General features: G+C 46.3%; 1 protein-coding gene across 1 annotated transcript in view; it reads right to left on the bottom strand.

Annotated features, from left to right (window-relative positions):
- Positions 1-614: 614 nt before the first annotated feature.
- The window catches only part of SLC25A26 (solute carrier family 25 member 26), an 84411-nt gene continuing 71657 nt past the window's right edge, over positions 615-13368 (bottom strand). The window contains exons 8-10 of the mRNA XM_083869752.1: positions 8251-8315; positions 6786-6859; positions 615-1752 (exon numbers count right to left, since the gene is read on the bottom strand). Coding sequence (XP_083725878.1) covers positions 1656-1752; positions 6786-6859; positions 8251-8315 — 236 coding nt within the window. The 3' untranslated portion in view covers positions 615-1655. The remainder of the gene's footprint in view (positions 1753-6785; positions 6860-8250; positions 8316-13368) is intronic.

Below are 13368 nucleotides of genomic sequence, written 5' to 3'. Positions count from 1 at the left end.
AGTAATAAATCTCCCTCCCCGCCCCCAGCCCCTAAAATTGGATGTGATACATATAGATATATATATAGAATGTCATAAAAGAAACAGCCTGAAAGTGGCAGGAAGCACAGCTCCACCAAGCCATGGTAACAAGCAGCATTACCAACCAGCCAATATGGGACTTGGCTGAATTCCCCATTTTAATTGAAGATTATTTTTAAGAATTATGTCCTTTGTTCTGTATGTTTTACTTGTCTGCCAACTATTTTCTAAGTTCTGGCTTCTAAAAAGTCTTACTACTCTGTCATGGATAACAGTGTAATAAAACATCCAGCCTGTGCTGTTGGCACTCTGGGAAGAGGCTCTGGTGTCACTTGTGTCCCCTGGCCAGGCCACTGACCTGGTGTGGCATTTGTTCTCCCTCTCCCTGGTCTCCAAACACCTGTAGATTGTCCTCCTGATGGGTACAGCCTCACAGGTAAATTACAGCAGCCCTGGCACATCAGTGTGGGGATGGCAGGGATGGAGCAGCCGGAGCAGGCGCGGTGACACCAGGACAGGTGACCTGGCACGGCTCAGTCACAGGGCTCTGTGACACTCACGTCTCTCCCCATGTGTGAGGAGCTTTCCAGTGCAGGAAACCATCACCCACCACAGCCCCTTGGCTTTGCCTGTCCACACAAACACCCTCCACAGCTAAACCTCCTCAACCACCATCAGCCAAGCTGGTGCTGTAAACCCAGCCCCCAGCACCGACTCGGGTGATAAAATTTTGAGTAATTCCAATAAGGTTTTTTCATCACACTCGTCCCCACACCATTTTGGCTGTTGCAGCTTTGATTCTTTACATGAGAACAGCACCAGGATTTTGCTCTGCCTGCCAGCAGCCCCCCAAGAGCCCTCAGGATCCACTCCTACATCAGCAGAACTCTGATGTTCTCCCTGCCTTGCCCTCCCAGCTTCCCTCCCAAGCTTCAGCACTTCCATCCTCCTGCTGCTTCAGACCAAAAGAAGGCAGAGCTCCATGTCTTTGTGCAAGCACAGCTGTAAAATAATACAAGCCTGTGCTTTTACTGGAGAAATATGAGTGTGATTAATAAAGCTGCACTGGCTCCCACACAGGAATGCTTGCTGAGCACCTGTAGGTATAAACAGGAATATAAACTTCCACAAATACAGCTCAAATCAGAAACAAATGGATTATTGTCTTTTACAAAGAGCTCTCCCAAGCCGGAATCCTTTCGGTGCTGTTGGAGGGCAGCAGGCTGTAACTCTATCGGCCCCTTCCCCTCCCCTGTTACGAGGCAGGTGCCACTGAATGATGAAAACTTGCTTTATTTCAGCCTCCCCACTCAGCCCCCAAGCCAGAGCTTTCCAAAACACTTTCCCTGCAGGAGTTCTAATAATGCCTTTCGCAGCCACCGTAATTAGCTGTTTACCCCCCAAACGTTACTTTTTTGGCACAACTCTTCACAATGACCTCACCCCACTTTCCATGCAGGAAAATTTCATGTTTGGGAAACTGGATTATTGGAGGATTTACTTTTCTCTAGCCGGGAGAGTGGCTCTCAGCCTGCAGGACAGCTGCTGTGAGGGGTACTCTGCTCCCAGCCTGACTCCTCCTCCAGCTCCATGGCTTCTCCAGCCTCTCCCCCGGCAGGAGTGGCTGGGCTGGCTCAGAGCAGCAGCTGCCGAGTCTTCTCATATGTCCCCAGGAAGATGAAGCCTCCCAGGCTGATGGCTGCCATCCGTGGGACAACACCTGCAAACAAGCTGAAAGCAAAGGAAAGGCAGTTTGAGAGGATGAGCAGGGAGCGGATGCAGGGGCTCAGGAAAACGAAGCCAAGAAAAACTCTCTCTTGCTGGTTTCTTAAATCCAACCCCACTGCTCACTGAAGGAATCTGTCTGGACTTCCCCAACACAGCACTCCCAAGGTTTGTGGTTTTTAACCTCTCTCCACACTCCCTGGGTGCAGAAGGAAAAGGCAGGAGGCCACTATGGGCCACTGGAAGGGGGAGCTCAGGCACAGGCCCACAAAGAGCTGCAGACAGGTGGGAGGATCCTGTCCTCCACTGCCTCCACCAGCCTCTCTGGGCCAGGGGCTCCCCCTTGCCCTTGTTCCCACTGCTCACTGCAGCAGCTCATTCCCAGTAACACAAAACGGCCATGAGGGAGCAGAAATATTTGATTGGTAGCACCTTAATCTGCTGTTCTTTTTAGGTGCCTGATCTTCAAAAGTTCATAGTTCTTCAAAATTAACAGGAAACTCGTGCAAAGCCAATTGCTTGACACATATAAACTCATAATTGGTTTAACAACTTCAGGACAGGCCAGTGTATCCTCCCAGAGGATTACAGGCTTCCTTTGTGGCAAGCAGGGATTAAATGTTAGGCTCGAATCCGTTTGGCATCTCACCCTCTTCCAGGTCTATCGTGCTCAGCCTGGCTGAGCTCCACGGGGATCCTGTCCTTGCCTTTCCCAAATATTGCATGGTCCCTGCTGAGAGTGTGTCCAGAGTGGGGAATTACATGCTGTAATTCCTGGTGAGACCTGGCTGCTCAGGAGCTCCCTGCTCCTGCTGCACAGGGAAACCTCTGGCAGTAATGAGCTCTGCTAAGGAGCCTGGAGCACACAGGCAGATGGAAACATTTTATGGCTTTACTAGACAGCAATTGGGCCTATTACCATAATGACAGCTTTAAAACAGAGTAATTTGTACAAGGCATGTATGGACAGAGCACTGATAGGGCAAATCCTAGGGAGCAGCACACAGCATCCCTCTCCTGCTGAATTAGGGAGCCTCATTACGGGAGCAGGGGCAGACATTCGTTTCCAGAACAGCCCACTCGAGACACAGCTATTACACAAACAGGGGCCCATAACTGAGTTACCCAGAAGCTGCATCCCTGGCAACCCCTATTACCAGCCATCACTTCCAAGAATCCTGGCCCTGCTTCTCCCAGCTTCCTGTTCCCACCTGCCACCCAATCTGTGGCCTCTCCAATCCATGCCTCCCCCATGGGCTGCGTGAGGGCAGAGCTGAACAGCTGCAGGGAGGTCCCAAATCCAAAGAGCAGAGCTCTGTGGCAGGTCTGATCCAAACTGGTCTCTGCTGGACCACGTTTGCCTCCATCAGCAGATGTAATAAATTGGGTTTATTTCTGCTGGCCCCATCAGAAGCCGCTCTGGTGGGCACAGGCCTGCTGTCTACTTGGATTTGGTCTCTGTCTGCAGATTTCACCTGGCACTCTGCCACTCCTCAGTTCCTAACAGGAGACTAACAGGATCCCTGCAGCTACCCTTTGGATCATTGAATCATTTAGGTGGAAAAAAAGGACAAGCCCAAAACAACCCAGCACTACCAAGCCCACCACTAACCCATGTCCCCAAGCACCACAGTTACACACATTTTGGATACTTCCAGGGATGCTGATTCTACCACTTCCCTGGGAAAGAGGGTAAAGGCAATGCAGGGTCTGGGCACAGCACAGAGGGGCCAGTGCTGAAAAAAAGCACTGTGTGCTTGGCCATAAAACATAAGAAGTCCCCTCTGGACCAAGGAGGTGACCATAATGAGAGAAACCACTGCTTTCCTCTGGCTACAGCCCTGCACCCAGCTCTCTGTGGGCAGCAGCACAGCAGCCAGCAGGGCCTGGCTGTGGCCAACAGCATGGCTTGGATGCAGGGGACAGCAGGGACCAGACAGGGACACAAGGGGTGAACAGGACTGAAAGGAAAGGATGCTGAGCAGGGCTGAAAGGAGAGGACACAGAGCAGGGATGAGAGGAGAGGACACTGAGCAGAACTGAAAGGAGAGGACACCGAGCAGGGCTGAAAGGAGAGGACACAGAACAGGACGAGCAAAGGCCACGCAGGAGAGTGAGTACAGGGCCCAGGGGCAGCCTCGGACAGCTGATAAATGGCACCCAATGAGCTCCAGAGAGGCAGTTTATAATGGCTTTTCTATCCCATAGCTCCTCCCACGGTTTGCTCTTTCATGGAAGATCAGTGGACAGGCTGGAGAGTCTCCCCCCTCAGCAGGGTTTTCTCACTGCTCAGTGGTGTAACTCCCAGCCTGGTGGTGGAGACTTTCTCCCCCCTGTGCTTGGCTGCCAGGCCAAATTCCCCCAGAGACAGGACCCTTCTCTACTCCCCAAAGAGAATCCTCTCTGCTTTCCACCCCTCCAGGGGGCTGCCCAACAACACAGGCTTTCTGTGCATGTGCTGTTACTGCCGAGGCATGTACTCTTCTGGTATTTTTCCACTGAAATCGAGATTCATAACTCACACTCCAACAAATAAAACTAAACAATGTTGAGGGATTATAATTTCAAAATTAAATCGGTACCTCACACGTGCCAATTCCACTCCAATCAGGGAGGAACAGGACACCTGGTGTAACACCACCAGCTCCATCCCCAGCTCTACACAGGCCACCTCACCAGCATTACCACTCCAATAACCATTAGTGTTTCTCACCAAAAAAGTTGTGAAGTTTCATCCATGGCTTTCAAACACCACTATCTCCTTGTGTGAAAAGCCGCCAGACAAGATGAAAATTCCCTTTCCTGTGAATGATTCCTCTACCTCACTGGCAAGAGCAAAGAATTTCACAGATCCAGTCATCCCATCCCTATCCTAACCCCTGCCACAGTCCTGGCTTTCCCTGGACAGAAAGGGATGTGGAATTTCTTGGCGTGAAGCAGAGGGATTTACTAGGTGCAGACCAGGAAGCTGAGCCCTGTGCTCTGGTTTTAATAAGGTGGCAATAAGCAATGCGTCTTTCTGCCCTCAGAATTCCTCCTCTTCAAGTATGAGATTTATTAGAGGAGCCATAAATCATGTCATGTTGTAACTGGCCAAAAAAGCCCGACATTTTTATTGGTTTTGATTAATAGATTTATAATTGGCAGCAGGCATGGCAGCCTCTGCGTTTATTTTTCCCAAGACTTTCTTCCTTTTCCTCGCAGCTGACGCAGCTTGGCCTCCTTTACATGTTACTTTTTCTCCAGATCTCTTATTGTTTTGATTTCAACTGAATTGTGTTCCCTTTGGTCCTAGTCCACTGGTGCTATCTTTGGGCAGAGTTTAATTCTGGGCTGTTTAGAAAAGGGCACTGCTGAAACACCCTGAAAAGAACACAAACATTCATTTTTACTTTCTGCTGCTGGCTGGGGGATGGGGGAAGTTTCCTCAGTCAAATCCATTCCTCTTCACACCCTCCAGAGCTCAACTTCCACTAGCAGCAGACATGGCCTCACTTCTCCCAGTCCCTTTCAAAACATGCCTTAAGAGTCCACCAAGCCCTGCAGGACCCAAAACTCATCCAGTGCCACATCACCTTGTCCCCTGTGAGAGGCAAACCTGAGACAGCCCATCCCTGAGTGTTGCCGGGGGGCACAGCTGGATGCCTTCCTGGAATCAGTGTTCAGGAACTTCCTGCAATTTGTTTTGAATTATTTCCCACATGTGTAGAAAGAGGGCTGAACTTTTATTAGCTGGGCAAGCAGAGATCAGATGTTCAGAGAAAGCTGTCCCCTGCAAAGCTGCGTTGAGTGCAGTGCTTTGGACAGCAAAGGTTAGAACAGTGCCCTGAAAGAGTGAGAGAGTTAAAAACCATGGGAAAACTACAGGGAAAAGCCCCAAGTTTCCAAAAAATCCCTCCATTTCTCTTCCAGGCCAAAAGCAGGTGAGACACAAGCCTTACTGAAGGAAGCACAGGCTGAGCTTCAGGGACTGGAGAAGTTAAGACAAATATTCACTTTCAGAGACCAACTACTGGTACAAGACATGCACTCAAAGAGGACAAGGTGCTGTTAATGAAGCAGTGTCAGTAAAAACCAATAATAATTTTCACACCTCAAAATGTTTTAGAAACACTAGCAGAAGACACTGTGTTCCCACACTGCTCCAAGGCCAGGAGAGCAATTCTCTGGACTGGACAAAGTGAGGCACTTAAGAGACTGGATGGATATCACCTCAAACTTCCATAGCTGGTCAGAGCAACGCCCAGAACATTTCTACATTCTGGCTACAGCAGGAAAGCCCTGGAAAGCTGCTCTGTGGCTGCTCAGATCTACTCTTTGTACTCAAGCCTGGCTCAGAAAACTTGCACTTTTGCAATTGGGTTCCACACTGTAAAAATCCAGGGCCATGCACTCAAGGCCAGACCTAGGAGGAGATCCAAAGCACACGGCTCCCTCCCTCTGCTTCAGCTTGTCCCCACTGCTGGCACCACACTGGCATTGCCTGCTCACACTGTGCTTCACAATAAGAATGGGGAATTGAAAGGAACAGAGGAGACCTTGCTGGTGCTTTCAAATCTGCAAGAAATTGCCAAGAGGAGGAAAAACTTTCCATAAGGGACTTGTGGGTTCTATGCTGACCTTCCCTGGCACCTCAGGAGAGGGGATTCACACCCCTCAAATGAAACTACCATGAGATGTGCCTGAATATAAATGGATACAAATCACTAACACACACAGGGAAAAGTCCATTATGGGTTATCAACACAAAGCCACCCTCCCATCTGACATCTGGAGCTGGGCTTAGATGTTGGATACACTCCCAACAATGTCTCTTTTCTGCGCACTTCCCTGGACACTGCCCCCAGCCAGGGCTAAAGTGAGGACATTTAACCTCCCTGAGGGACTCGTTCTTGGCTACCCCACTGTTGCTCCCTGCCCAGGTGTACAGCAATCTAAAGGCTTTTCCAGTATTTAAATATAAACAGATCCCATCCCATCCTCTCACGGCCCCTCAAACACACAGACAACACAACCCCTGAGGTGCAGCACGTCCTTACCCTGACAGGCCTTGTGTCCTCCAGATGCCACCAAGGGCAGTCAGAACATTCCCACTGGCGTTGCTGGAACCAACCTGCACCACAGAGAGAGAGAGAGATTGGAAACTGTTGGCAGAGGTTTAGTTATTTACTGAGCTCCTGTCCCTGGTTAGGGCTACATGACAGGAATTACAGACATCCTAATGACCTCCTTACCACAGGCACAGGCAAAAGCTCCTCATCTCCAGGAATGAAAAAAAGGGTGGAAAGTGAAACAGGGGCACAGAAGAACAAAACAATTAAGGTCACAGAGCTGGTTAGTTCAGAACTGGGCACCCAGTCCCTCGTGCACTATACTCAGTTCTACATCCAGCAGCTGATACTGCAATAAGGCCTTAATAAAAACACACTCTCAAAGCACCAAATTACTTTGCTGCTCCTTTAGATTTAAAAGAACCAAAAAAAAGAAACCCTGAGTAATGTATTGCATGTGAAAATTGTCTTGAGTGCAAAACAGAGGACAAAGGGCAGGACTAGAGACACTAAAATCCCATGTGTGACCTAGTTAATTTGAAATTACCAATATAAACTGAACAGTCTCAAAGCACCCTCATCTCTTTATCTGGTTGCTCAGGAGAGAGGCACAGATAAACAAAACCCAGTTTTTACAAGTTTATCACCAGCGCTATCCAAAGACAAAGAAGCTGCAGCAGACACAACCCAGCAATGACAGGTAACTCAGCAACATGGTGAGCACAGATGGGACTCAGCTGGGGAGGTGCATGTTAGCAACAAGCAACACCTCAAATTGAGAGATGTGAGCAACAGGGTAAAAAACACCCACAAAAGCTCCAGAATGCCCATCCTTCACCAACACAACAGCTCTTTTCAGGGCTGGGAAAGGCTTTAGGGACATCCACCTGCTGAGGGCTCTTAGCTCTGTTGGCTCTGCCCTGGGTCAGTGAGATGATGATGGGAAGACCAGACTCAATGGCAATTTCTAAATTTACTACACTTACTGATCTTATAAGCAATCTTCCTTCTGCCCTGGTTGGCAGATGTTGGCCATCAAAATCTCTGTAGTTTAAAATTTTACAGCAGAAAATCCAGTACCAAGCCCTCCTCAGAAAAGGCATACAGACACACCAAAATATCAAAATAGGGGAATAAATCCCTGATGGGCAGTTTAACTTTGGGTGTCTGACTCTGCAAGGCTTTTCTCCTAAAGACACTGGAAGCTGAGGACCAGCCCAAGTCTGTTTCAGACAGCTCCTTTGGGAAAGGACCAGAGAGGCAACCAAGGAAAGGAACACAACAATTTCATTAGTTCTGCATGCAGTGCCTGTTCACATCTACTCCTGTCTTCTAGGACAACAGCAGAAATGATTATTAATAGCTGCTGGATTTCATTCTGTAACAACCCTACAGAAACCCTGGAATACCCAGACCATTCACCAGCCTGTCTGGGGACCTCCTTCCCTCTTACCTTTGCCAACATAATTCTTGTCTTTGCTACGTCGAGCGGTGTGGTGACTGCAGCTGCAAATCCACCTGAGAAAATTAAAATACCAAGCACAAGTGAGACATTGTTGTGTGAATATGAATGCCACACTGCCTATAATTCCCAGGGCTGTGGTCAACACTGCTCTGTTATTAATGCCTACAGCACGTTCCCTCACGTCAGAGCCCAGGTACGTGTGTCCAAGGTCTGTACACAGATGTTTTGTTGCTGTGTATTGACTTTAGAAAACAGCTCTCTGTTGCTTAACTGTAAATCCAAACATCCCCAGGGATATTGTTGTCTTTTTGTTCTGGACTCTGTACATACATGAACATAGGAAGGTTGTAAGGATAACAGGATTCCACTCCAACATCTACAGCAAGTTTGGAAGGAAAAAACTGCTTACTCATTTGCAGAGATGGGCAAATAAACCAGTCACACTGTGTTCTGCCTAGAAAATTAAAGTCTGACTATTTAAATGCTAGAAAGATAGAAACCTGCTCTGTATCTGAAACACATGTGCTTGGGCTACTCACTAGAGACACACAGACTGGATCTGGGACTGTTTCAAGGAAAAAAGACAAGTCAGTGTTTGGAATAGAGCTCATCTCCAACAGATTAAATCAGCTCCACTTTGGGTAACAACAATGTGAAGCTGCCCAAGGGTCTTAGAAAATTGTCAGAAATCTGCTCTCATAAGTGCCATCTTACCCTCAGGGGCATTTTTATTCTCTACTCTCTCCCAAACTTCACCCTTGGAGCTCATAACTGTCACTTGCCACAGCCAACTCAGCTGTGACTTTCCTCCTGAAAGCCAGAAATCTTCAGCTTATCCATCTGCATGTCTCACCCCCAAACATGTGTGTGTCTGGCTCCATATTTTAACCCTGTGACTACAGCCTGGCCTCTTGAGCTATCTAGAGACCAGTTCTGCTGCTTTTCCTCTCAGGATTTTATTCCTTTTGCCTTATTTCCCCACCCTAAAATCAATTCCAATTCTGTTCAAAATATTTCAAGAGACTAATTCATGCTGAGGAAGAGCCAAAGTGAAGGAAACTTCTAAAATGCAGGAGCAGCAGTAAGTGAAGAATGAAAGGGGAAGAAAGGAGGGAGAAAAGAGAGCAAGAGAGTTGTTCTGAAATCTTTCTTCTCCCTCCTAATTTTTTCTTTTCTCTGGAGCTTCTATAAATCCTGTATCTGCTACAGCCGGGAACAAAGTGACTCCAAAGACTGAAGCCTACACAGTACCCAGGGAATAAGCTAAAAATAATCTATTTTCTGTTCCAAGTTTTATGGAATGTAGAAAAATTGATCTCTCTTTTCTTGGGATGGGAGAAGGGAAAAAGCATTTCTTCTAAAATCTGTAAAGCAATGAAATAAAACTTTTTTCCTAGCTGGCTTGTGTTTTTACCTGCATCTCTCTCTCTCAACCACCTTAACTTGAACATATTAAACCTCTGTTTTACGACAGAGGAGGCTGGGCCAGCTGGCATCTTACTTGACTTCTTACAGTTAATTAAGGAATGTCCCAAGACAGTTCAGAAGATGCAGTAAGGCACATGTGCAGTCCCCTGGATCTCGAACAAGAATAGCAGGAGAGTTGAGTTAGTGAACAGCCCAAAATGCCTGGTTTTAGGAGCAGTTCCACTCCCATAAGGTTGGCCCACGTGGTTCACTCTGCCGGAAGCTTTCTAGCAGTGATACCTCACTAAAAAGCAGAAAAATGGGCTGTATTCAAGAAGTCAAAGCAGAAACTATGAGCAAGTTAAACTAAATTCCAGCCCATTCTTGGACCTTCTTTAAGGTCAGAAAATCTTTTTATTGTGAGCCAGTTTTTGCGTAAGTGACCAAAAGGCTTTGAGAGAATGGCCTGGATAGAAACTTTGGTACTCATGTCAGCAATGTATTTTTAGAATGGTAAAAATAATCTCCATGGAAAATAGTGGCTTTACAAGTCTGGATGTAGAAGCCCTTCTTTTGCCCACAGACCAAGCTAAAATTAAACAGTGAACCACATGGCTGTCAGGCCTGTATCAAGCAAAACAAATCTCAAAGCATCACCCAGCTCTGATGGCAACACTTTATCAGACTAACTTATGTCCCTTATCAGATCCTTGCAACTTTTTTCATGCATTTATTCCTGAGAGTTTCTTATTGGCAGCAGCTTCACTCTTGGCTGATAGAGTGCTTAGAACAAACACAATTTATCCTGACATGATGTTCCCAAACTCTTTATCTGAAAAGTTTAATCAAGGCTGATTGGTTTTTCATTTTTTTCCCCAGCTGACATCTGGATCTTCCCTACTTTTTCATTATTAACATTTCAATGTTTCTTTTTCCATCACTGGGAAGTATTTGGTACAGATTTACCAATCAATTCAGAATGGCAACAGCAACAATAAAATGCTTTATAAGCACAACAAGCAGCAGGATAGCGGCTAAATTAAAAGCAAGTTTGTATATGCTTGACAAAAACATGAGATTAAAGCTAGCATTTGCTGGGGACTGCTTTATTGAAGGCAGAGGGTCTGACAAAATGAATATTCTCCAGCCTTAACTCTAAATGTCCAAGATAATTTTAGAGTGATCTCTTAAAGCTTAGTACACAGGTATCCAGGAAAAGGATAAAGGAACCTAAAACTTGACTGCTTCCAATCACCAGATTGATACAACAGACAGAGACTGTTAAAGCCAGTCTATTAATTGAAAATAGGATGGCTGTGCACTGCCCTAATACACAACAGTGCCCAACAGATCTTTAAATCACTTATTTATTTAATAATCATTCAGTTCTTGCTGTCACTGAACTCACCAAGAGCTGCCACATGAGGCTGGAGTCTGCTCCACTAATCAGCAACCAGGAAAAGCATTGGAGTATCAGGTGGACAAGAAAGGCTCAGACACACTGAGCCTCCCATTCCTAAATCCTCCTGGTTTCTCTGCAGAGCTGATGGAGAAAAAGGCACCTTTGCAGGCAGTCTGTGTCCAGGCTCACTCACCAACTCACTCTTAGAGAAGACTCTTTTCTCCCTTGCCCTAGACAGAGCTGGAGATCACTTGGGCTCAGCAGGTAGGCTTAAAGATGGATTTTCACACAGGAGAAGGCTCTTGGCTCATTAATATTTCTAGCAGAGTGACAAATTCCTCTATTGGGAAAATAAACCTTCACGCAGTAGCAGAAAATTCATCACCCATGTCCCAAGAAGTTACAATGGTCACTGTGTATTCACACATCATCTGAGCAGCCAAACTTTACCAAGTCAGGGTGTTAAACAGAAAATCCCCCTGCTACTCACACTTTCCCAGTGACCAGTCCTTGATGGAAGTGCTGGTGACAGACATCTGCAGAGAATGATTTACTTTTATTTGGCAATAAGAATAAAAAAGACTTGAGGACTTAAAATATTCCCCCAGGTTGCTGCTGGTATTTGCCACTATTGTATCTGTCATACACAAATAAAAGCATCAGAACTAAATGAAATATTTTACCTGGGAACAATACACAACCTTAGGTCCTTGGAGCCTGTAGAATTTGCTGCTACAGGAAAATGTTTCACAGGTACTTAGACACAGTCCTTAAATAAGATCCTATGAAAGAAGGCAAGTTCTTTGGTTTTGGCATCCTGCTTTTTTGTACCATCTTAACTTCTCCTCACCTCTTCTAAAGGGTCCAAGGAATCCTTCTGGCCTTTACAGGGGTTCTCCCTGATTCTGAGTTCCTGTCATACGGCCAGACTCCTGCACTCTCTTCTGCAATACCAGCCCTGTTCTGTAGGTCAAGCTCATTTCAAGAGACAGGAATTTGTTCCTTGTTGGAATTAGCCCATCTTAGGAAAAGAAAAAAAGTTCAGGTCAAATTGTACTATTGGCTTTCTTCATTATTATTTTCTGTACTGACTCCTGGAGGTTACCCAGGGCCATATTTTTTGTTAATAAATAGGGGGTTTTTTTCACTTTCACCCCGGTATTCATTTCTCTCATTGGCAAAAAGGGATTATTGGAGCCCTTCTCTTTAGAGGAAATGTTCATTCCAGGGCGTTTTCTCCTGAAATTTGTCTGGAAACCAAGATTCAGGTTGAAAAACTGAGTGGCTCAGGTCCAATATTAAACCTCACTGCATCCTCTTACACTGACTGATTTCCAAGTTCACAAATGGTCTTTTTTCAGAACTCTTCAATCAATAAGTTCTTATTCGAACTTTTATTTTATTGGTATTATGTTAAATTTTCTTAAGAGGAAGTTTATTCTGGTCCTTTATCAGTGTGGGAATGACACCTGCCCATAGCAGAGCAAAGTGATCTGAGAACCTCTTTGGATTTCAGCAGAAATACCAAGACAAAGCCTTGCTCCCTCCAGAGGTTTAACCAGTTCAGGGTTAGGAGCATGTTCCAAGCAGACTCCGCAGGGAAATCTTGAGAACTACTCAAAAATTTATTCAGAGCTATAGAGTTAAAGAGGCTTTTAGACACAGTGTGTAATCTTGTCAGAGCTGATTAGATCAAAACAAAAGTGATGGGAAATCCTCCCTGTTAATGTGCAAAAAGCTCTCATTAGTGCATTATGACTCACTGGACTTGCACCTCCATTCTTGGTGACTTTGTCACCACAGAGCATTAATTATTAATGTTGAACCACACTTTTTCTTATGGCAGTGAGAAAGAAGGCATCTTAACAGGGGCAATTTTCAGTCACATTAAATGGACACTCAGGTTCTTTGACAAGCTGGGGATCACCTCGCTGCTCCAGGGCAGCACTTTTCTTTCCAACAGCTAATACCCAATGGCAGGATTTCCTTAACCACTGTGCCACCTGCATGGAGAACACAGGAAACCCACAGAGCAGCTCTCCTGGGACAGCCTGCCTCGGTTCACTGCAGGGCTGGGGTGGTCCAGCCAGGCAGTAAGTCCAGAGAAGACTTGAGCAAGGAGTGAAACCAGAATCATGACTGTGTGGGGACATGCTTCCCTCCTCTGCCCCCATGCCCTGCCCAGATCTGGGGTGGTGTCCAAACAGTTCAGACATGAGGCAAGGTTTGATGCAAACACAACCTCAGGCTTAAAATCTCATTTAGATCTACCCATGGGTTCTTCCCCACCAGCTCCT

Source organism: Zosterops lateralis (genome assembly GCF_965231275.1).
Source record: "Zosterops lateralis genome assembly, chromosome: 11".
Lineage (NCBI taxonomy): Eukaryota > Metazoa > Chordata > Aves > Passeriformes > Zosteropidae > Zosterops > Zosterops lateralis.
The sequence above is the reverse complement of the archived record's forward strand: the minus strand, read 5'-3'. Positions and strand labels throughout refer to the sequence as shown.